The sequence below is a fragment of the Mesoplodon densirostris genome, chromosome 14 (genome assembly GCF_025265405.1).
Source record: "Mesoplodon densirostris isolate mMesDen1 chromosome 14, mMesDen1 primary haplotype, whole genome shotgun sequence".
NCBI classification, from domain to species: domain Eukaryota; kingdom Metazoa; phylum Chordata; class Mammalia; order Artiodactyla; family Ziphiidae; genus Mesoplodon; species Mesoplodon densirostris.
In genome coordinates, this window is record NC_082674.1 from 39021970 (window position 1) to 39030993 (window position 9024).

At 42.1% G+C, this 9024-nt stretch overlaps 1 protein-coding gene across 1 annotated transcript in view; it reads right to left on the reverse strand.

The window, feature by feature from the left end:
• Nucleotides 1-7371, reverse strand: part of STPG4 (sperm-tail PG-rich repeat containing 4) — a 38600-nt gene extending 31229 nt beyond the window's left edge. The window contains 3 exon segments of the mRNA XM_060117939.1: nucleotides 3991-4248; nucleotides 5448-5504; nucleotides 7336-7371. Of these exon segments, the coding sequence (XP_059973922.1) occupies nucleotides 3991-4248; nucleotides 5448-5504; nucleotides 7336-7371 (351 nt within the window).
• Between the last annotated feature and the right edge of the window lie 1653 nt (nucleotides 7372-9024).

The following is a 9024-nucleotide window of genomic DNA, read 5'->3' on the forward strand; positions in this document are numbered from 1 at the left end:
AGAGATTTTTTTTTTTTGCAGTACGTGGGCCTCTCACTGTTGTGGCCTCTCCCGTTGCAGAGCACAGGCTCCAGACGCACAGGCTCAGCAGCCATGGCTCACGGGCCTAGCCACTCCGCGGCATGTGGGATCTTCCCGGACCGGGGCACGAACCCGTGTCCCCTGCATCGGCAGGCAGACTCTCAACCACTGCGCCACCAGGGAAGCCCTCGAAGAGAGATTTGACTAAGGTTGTGGCTTTGCCAAACAAGTGAGATGAGCCATCAGGGGCCAGGGAATTGAGGGCGTATGCAGGGAGTAACTCTAATGATTAACTTAAGCTTTGAAAGGAAGGAAAGCACTGAAAGTTGAGAGGCAATGAAAGGTGGTAGTATAATCAGATAGGGTAGGGAGTCCGCAGAGAAAGAAAATGAGGCATGGCTTTCCTGACATAAGAGAAGCCATTTTTGGCCTAAGCCATTTTGTGATCTAAGCCTGGCCTCGGTAATTAATGATCTTACGGGAAGTGAGGAAATGCAGGAACAAAGAAAAAGCAGTCAAGGAACAATAGGTCAGCAATAAAACAGAGTCCCAGTTCCTCCTCAAGGGATATACATAACAATTTGATACGTGTCTTTGAGTTCTGCAGGAACTAAGGCCTCTACCCAGGTGGAGGATAGAAGGATGATGCTGCCCCTCCTGACTTCAGTCAACTAAAGCTTGGACTCTGTCGACCTTTGCCCTGATCCTACGCTGAATTCTCCTCTGCTCAAGCCCCATCATGAATATGCATGTACCTTTAGCTTTAGACTTCCCCAATTTTGCTGTTGGGGAGACACTGCTTTGGGAAAGATACCTGTTTTCTCCTAACTTGCTGCAAGTAATAAATCCTTCCTCCTCCCGCTCTTTGGCTTAGTTGTATCTTTTGGTTCGACACCCACCAGGAGGCAAACTCATTTTTCGGGCAACAGTGAGATCAATGGATTGTAGACTGGGTGGGAACAGAAAAATTGTTGAGGTTGGGATATTAGAGTGGGTAAGGCAGAAGATCAGGGGAGAGTGATCAGAGTGGGATGCATGCAACTGAAATTAAGGAGGGTTGAAATGATTGGTGTTGAAAAAAATTTAAGGAGTGAGGGCTGAAGTGCAGGAGAGTTCAAGAAACTGAGAAGCCAGATTGTTGGAAAATCATCATCTACGAGTGTACTGAAATTATGACAGGAGTAGTGGAAAAGAGTGACAGGGTGCAAAGGGAGCTAAAATCATCCAGAAATAAGGTGGAGTAACACAGGGGTTACTGGGATGACTGCAACACTGGGAAAAAGCAGGTCACAAAATTATATAATGGAGAGAAAAGTCCCACTTCTGTTCATATATTCTAAAATAAAAACATTATTTCTCTAATAAGAAAAAAATTACTGTAAAAGTTGTAGGTCTATATCAAATAGTCTTTGGAAAGAGCCAGATATAGATGAGTATACACACATACACATTCAAATGTGAATATAAATATATCTATGCACATATGATTCTTTGATATAGATTCTCCTCTTGAGTTACATGCTTCAGAATAAAGGTGTTAAAAATAGTAAAAACTTTCTTACAAATGAAGAACAGCACTAACAAGATATAATGTGAATATTCTATTAATAATTATGATGCTTGAGAATGCTGTTCTATCTTAATAAATAACAATAATGTATACTGTATCTACCTCGAATTCCAATTATTATTTTACTGAGTTCTGCTATTAAAAAAACAGAATTATGAATTTTTTTCTCCTACTTCACTTCATACAAACACTTTAATGCAAGCAGGATCATATGCCTAGATGCAAAAGATAGAACTATAAAGTTTCTAGAAGAAAGCATAGGAGAATATGTGTACAGCCTTAGAGTAGGCAGGGATTTCTTTTTTTTTTTTTTTTTGCGGTACTCGGGCCTCTCACTGCTGTGGCCTCTCCTGCCGCGGAGCACAGGCTCCGGAGGCGTAGGCCCAGAGGCCATGGCTCACGGGCCCAGCCGCTCCGCGGCATGTGGGATCCTCCTGGACCGGGGCACGAACCTGTGTCCCCTGCATCGGCAGGTGGACTCCCAACCACTGCGCCACCAGGGAAGCCCTCTTTATTTTTTAAATTAATTTTTATTGGAGTATAGTTGCTTTACCAGAATTATGAATTTTATTGGTCACTAAACAGGGTTACATCTGAATAGCTCTCCTCCCGTGAATATATTATTATATGCCTTTGAAACAGAAAATTAGGAAAACATTTAATTCTTCCAGTTTCTGGAGCTCAAGCCTTTGTGGGAGGTAGGGAGAGAGAGGAGAAAGAAAGGAAAGAAACAGGAAAAGTATGTTTTCAGAAGGTTTTTATCCATCCCTCTGGGTAAGCCACACTCTTTTGGTCTTTTAAAGCTTTAAATTTTGCCTAATACCAATCACCTATGTTTTCTCCTTTCAGCAGTGGGCCTGGGCCTACCCTTAGAAACCTCTAAAAGCCAGAAGAGAGGAAGCAGACGAGAAGTAAATGGCGAGGGAGGCTAACGAAGAATGATTTTGTATTGGAGGTGGCCAGAACGATTTCACACGTTGCCTGTTTACCTGATACCAAGTCATAAAAGTCTAATTTAGTGTTTGTATTCAGCCACTGAACCAAACGGGATAAGATTTATCCCATGAACGTTTATCATCCTGTCCTGTTTCAAAGCTATAATTTGCAAAGCTGCAGGAAGGGTTCACGGTTGGATACGACAGGTGCTCATCCTGCTGAAGGTTCCTTGTCCACCCTGCTAACCACACCCCTTCCATTTAATTCAACCTCCTGTGGCAATGCATCTTCTCAGGTTATCACTATATTATTCTGATAAGGTGGTAAAGACTGATACTATTATTAGCTCCTTTATAGATGGGAGATATTAAGGCCCAAAGTCCCAAATAACAAAGTCCAAGTCCCAGCTCTGGCCCTTGGGCAGGCCCCAGACACTGCTCTGCCCCTCCCGTGAAACAGCTCCCTCGGATTCCACCCCCTGAAACCCTGCCCCTCATTCAAGGCCAGAGGCGCAAGGTAGACTGGAAAAAGCACCAAATTGGGGCTCAGAAGCCCTCCGTTAAAAGTACTGCCTCCCCTCTTTATTAGCTATGTGCCTCAGAACCAGTTACTTCATCTCTGTTCACCTCAGTTTTCTCATGTGCAAAATGGGGATTAACATCCGTTTTGCCTATCTCAGAATGCCTGTGACGAACTACTAGGAGAATATATGTGGAAGCTCACAGCAAACCGTTAAGAGCCACACGAATGTCATAAGTTATCCAAGGTCCAGCTTGAGTCCTACTCAGTCCAGGGAGCCTTCCAGACTTTCAATCCCACCCCCTGGCATTTCCTCTTACACTATTTATCTCAGTACTTGATCTACGGGCTCTTGTGTTGTTATTTAAATATTTCCAAGTCAGGAACATCTTCCCTCAGAAGAGCCTAGCCCAGGGCTATAAGCAAGCAGTTCTCTGTATTCTCAATGTGATGCATGAACTGGTGGAGCTGAGAGTACACCCTGACCCTCCTGGTACCAGGGTGCTCATTTCTACAAGAAATTTTGCAAAAGCTTCCCTATGGTGTATAGTTATACTCACGCTCTAATAAGAGGATTACTGACTGAAAGGCAAAGTTTTCTCTTTAAAAGAAGAGGGCACACCATATCAACTGCTTGAAGAGACCAGAAGCATGGCCCCATCACAGATAAGACCCCAAGTCAGGGGAATCCTGCCAACAGTTCCCAGCGAGGGAAAAAAAATTTCCCCATGCACTCACTTTAGGTTGAAGAGGTCTCACAGGGATACACCTTGCTGGATATATTTGCAAATGAGACAGCCCTTTGTTTGATTTCTGGACGAAATAAGGCATTCTACAGGTTTTCAGTTTCTCCTGGGGAAGATACACTCTGAGTATAGAGAATATTTTCCTCAGGGCCTCTTGGTAGCTTTCCCATACAAAGCCAGCTGCTAGTAGTGTTTTACCTGATCTCTGTAAACCAGCGTGCTGGGGTTTGACCGTGGTTTGTCTTTAAATGAGTAGGTGGCCACTTACTACTTTAACAAGTCCAAGAAGTCAGGAGGCATGTACTGGGGAAGGTCATTTAATACCAGATCGTTTCTTTGCAGAAGAGGTGGTTTTTTCCTTCCTTCATTTTTAAAACTGTATGTTGCTATCACTGGATTTAATAGATATTCTTCAATAAAAGTTTTCAAGTGGTAAGTGCCAGGATTAGGAGCGTTCTGTGGAGAACTGACATCATTTTTAAAGTCAGTGTGAAAAAAAAAAGAAAAAAAAAAAAAAAGTCAGTGTGTACACTGGTTAACATCTCTTAAAGCATCGTTCTTGCAAAGGTCACTCCTAAGTAGCATTTCTCTCTGTTTTACAGTTTAATAAGATTCTATCAAATAGAGTAAACACTCCCACCAGAACAATACTTCAAGACAATCATGATGATTTCCTTTCTGAGACAATTGCTAAATTATAGCAAATGGGTTACAGCCATAGTTGAAGTTTTAACTTTTTAAAAAGTAGCTTCAGAGATACTTAAACTTGAGATTCAATTTGACTGTAAATGTCAGGCCTCTCATGAGAGCCCTCAGGATAAGCTTTGTGACTAAACAGAAGTTATCCTACTTCTGCTTAGTAGATACCACGTGTTTCTTTCTAGCCCTCAAGTGGGAAGCTAAAGGATAATAACACGAGACTGAGGATGAATTGGCAGAACACATGGCCTAATTAGTCCCATAAGAGGTTTGGTACTTTTAAATCACAACCACAGTATGGCTGAATGGCCAGACCTGACAGTTTAGCTGCTGCTGCTTTTGTGGCCATCTTCCCACTGAGCACTCAGCTCAGTTCTACCATTAAAATTAGTTCAGTTCCAAGGAGGCTTTGGATCCTGAGGCCCCTCTGTTATAGAAAGGTGTGAAAAGAAAATATTTCTGCCGTATAGAAACAATGTATCTTGAGAGGCAGATCTTCCAGTCATCTTTCTTTTGTATATTACCGTCTTGTTTTCATACATTGGTCATGTTAACAAAAGTTATCGTAGACTCTTACTTTTTATCTAAGTAAGATAACAACCAAAATCAAACACATTTCCGGAATGCATGCTTTTTCTTCCTTGTGTAATCTCACCAAGGTCATAAACTAGGTTGACTTTATCAAGATATCCTGTAAAACACCTGGATTCCTAGAGTTGTTTTACTTCCAAGCTTTTACTGCATTCAAAATTTAAAGTTAGTTTCTCAGTCATATGCTGATACTAAAATTATAAATATGAAATAAGGCCCATGTAGATTTTTTTTAAGGCCCATGTAGATTTGAACAACCATTGTTTTCTTAAAATTAAGTATTAGTGACTTAATCAGGTTAGACTGATTATAATACTAATAGAAATGAGAATACTTTGAATAGGAAAGGATGAAAATATACATACTGTTAACGCTATTCTCCACCATCCTTCTCTTTCAAAAGATGACTTCCGGCTTGGTTTCTATTAATAAACATAAAATGTGCTTATTCATTTTAGAAGTGATCCCTGGAAGTTAAGTATCACTTATAAAACATGTACTTGAAGAAATGGATACCAGTACCAAACTGGTCAGCCTGAATTAAAATAAAAGCTACATAATGATAAATTTTGCCTGTAATATTTCCTTAAATTACTATTTTATGATCTTAAGTGCTTTTTAAACATCTAAATTCCCTTTGGGTAAATTAGAGTAATAAACATCCCCATCTCACAGAGATGTCATGAGAATAATTAGAGGTGACAAAATTTGGTGCTCTTAGGAAGAAAAGAGTTGTATAAACCCAAAATTGTGTTAGTATAATTGTTATTAAGATTTATGGCTCAGGGAGCTCAAGGTAAAAATGTATAGTCATCAAGTTAATGGGATATTGGGATACAAATTCCTGGCAATATGGCAAATGTTGAACACTGCCATTTCCTGGATTTACATATGCTATGACTTGGGCTTGAACTCCAGCTCGGCCACTGGCTAGGAGCACTAGGCAAGTTAACCCTCGTGAACCTCAGCTTCCTCTTAGGAATACAAAAAAAGGCACCAGGCCTGGCATGAAAATAAGGCATTGTAAAACCTGTACCCACAACCAGGGCTCAGTAAGTGGCAGCTTTTATTTTTAACATCTCATCTGTCAAGTTAAGAAGATTATTTTGATATTCTTCAGTTTCCAAGGACGCTCGTCTTCCATTGTAAGTACTTTACACCCACTTATTATCCCATACTTGTTTCAGCTTCACTGTCAACAGAACACGGTTGTTTAGTTTTTTCCTTTTGTGCTATTTCCAGTAGGTAAAATCATTAAAATACTGAGTTCTACTTTCATTTAGAATACTTTTGTTATTACTATGAAATATAGGTTATCTCAAGCAACAAGGCATTAAAAATAATAAACAATCTAATCAGTCAACGGATATAATTAATATTCCTGTCTAGCAACTTATATCCACTTACAAGTACCCTTGGGCTTTAGTTTTACTATGAAATATAGGCATTTCTCTAAAAAAGCATTGTTTCATACTCACTGCTAAGTCTGAATTTCTTCCTATACATTCCCTTTATTAGATTTATGTTGAATCTTCTCTGTTGCACACTTATAGTCACAGAAATCAAACTTTTTCGGGCAGGTCGAGACAGGTCTCCACCTCTACCTAGGACCAGGGAAATGAGGTGGGAAGAAGGGAGAAGTAAACATATATCTAAAGGAAGGTAATTGGCGGCTGCTGTTTTGTTTTGCCCAAGACAGGTGATCTCAACTTCACCTATCTCCCACTTCCAATTCACTTCAAGGGCGAATCACTTTACACAAGACGGGCTAGACATCCCTTGCCCAAATTTATTTAAAAACTAAACAAAGATACTTTCAAATATTTTATAAATACTAAAGTAGGAAGCAGGGCAAAAACGTGTCCAATAGACTAAGGAAGGAAAAACGCATTCTCTCGGCAGACAGAGGGGAAAGTGAAAGAAATCTAATTACCCTATTAAAACAGTTGTCCAGTGCAATTAGCAGTAGGTAAGAGGGGGGGAAAAACAACACAGAAAACAAAGGGCGAATGGGAAGGATAATGGAGAGCGAGGGAAGAGGAGAGCAAACGAAGTGGCACTCAAATACCGATCGGGATGAAAGGACTGCAGGCGCCGACGTGAACGTAGGGAGAAGCGGAGGGGCGCCAGAGCCCAGGATTAAAGAGAGGTGGGACTTGGGGCGGAGCTCGGCGAGGGGAAAGTTGTTGTAGAGGTGGGAGGGCAGGAGAGGAAGGCGGTACCGAGGCCGCCCCGCCTCGCTCCTTCCCTTACTGTGGCGGAGGCGATGGCCATGATAGGCTGGTCCATTGCTGCCGCCTCGCTCCCTAGGCCGAGGCTGGCGTCCGGTTGCCAGGAGGCGCCTCAGTCCGCCAGTTCCTGAGCGTGCGCAGGGCACCCGCCAGGTTCGTCTCCCGATGCGGGGTAAGGGAGGCGGGCACACGCTTGGAGGGCCCACAGCAAACAAGACTCACGCAGAGGAAATGGGTCGAGACCGTCAGGCACATGCGTGGTAAGGAAACCTAAAGAGCGCGGGAGTCGCCAGAGAGCCCTCGGCAAGTATCTGCGCCAAGGGAGACTTGCAAAGGCTAAAGCGCCCCAGGATCTCCATCAGCCCTTTCCCAAATCACCTCATGCTTGATACGCATATTTAGATTTAAGGCAAAAATCAACCTCAGCACCCACTTTATTTTTTGAATTTTATTTTTTTATACAGCAGGTTCTTATTACTTATTTTATACCTATTAGTGTATACATGTCAATCCCAATCTCCCAATTCATCCCACCACCACCTCCACCCCTCCACCCCTTTCCCCCCTTGGATAGCACCCACTTCCTAAGATTGTTTCTAAACTCCTCCAGATGGAAATTCTGGGGGTGTCACTTTTGAGAAGTGGAGTACTAGACACAACAGGCTGTAAAACCACGGATTACCCTTTACCATCCGTATAGACCCTCTTCATTTCCAACCTCTCTTGGCTGTAGCTTCTCAACCTATAAACATTACCATCTTTAAACAAACGTCCCCTTAAGCTTAACAGTTCCATTTTACGGAGTATCTGCTGTGTTCCAGATATTTCACATATATTTAATCCTCAAAACGACCCTGTGAAGTAGGTATTAATCCCATTTATGAACAAGGAAACAAGCTTCCTTGGACAGTTTAGCACAGCTTCCTCTGCATCACACAGAAGTGGCAGAGCCAGAGTTCAAGTCCAGGCCTGACTCCAGTGCCCCACTGTCCACTACACTGCGGAGTTTCTGCCTCTGTTCACAAACTTTCAAGAGTAATGTGGATTCAATTCCTTCCTCACCCCACCCCCATACTTTCCTAAAACCATCTTAATCTGACATGTGCAGGCACCTTTCAGTTAAAACTGCATTTACTAACTAAGCTAGCCAGTTATCTAGTTGCCAAATCCAATGGGGATTTTTCAGGCTCTTAGCAAACTTGGATCTCTGTCATCATTGCATTGATTATTCCTCTCCCTGGCTGCATTTGCTGATTTATTGTGCTTCTTTTCTTTGTCTATAAGGAGGTGGTAATATAGTGGTACCTACATGGGGTGACTAACTTGAGTGAAATGTCTGGAACCACATCTGGCACAATGCATTCAAAACATATAGTCACTGCCTTTAGGACAAAAGCAAAATTTACAAATTTACAATCCAGTCTCACCTCATTAGAACCTCATGATCTGATGTATACTTGCAAATCCCAAACATGCCATCTTCACACTTCTATTAGTCTCCCCATATGCTAGCCCTTCTGCTTGAAATGCTATTCTCTTCTTCGATGGCCTGGCAAACCTCAAGGGTCAGCTCCTCTGAGAAGTCCTCCTAGGCCTAATCCCTCATACCCCAAAGGACCCTGTTCCTCTCTTTATTGCAGGGCTCATTGTGACAAATCATGTCTCCCCTAATTTTAAACATATCCAGAACACAGGTTTTTGTCTTAATTCT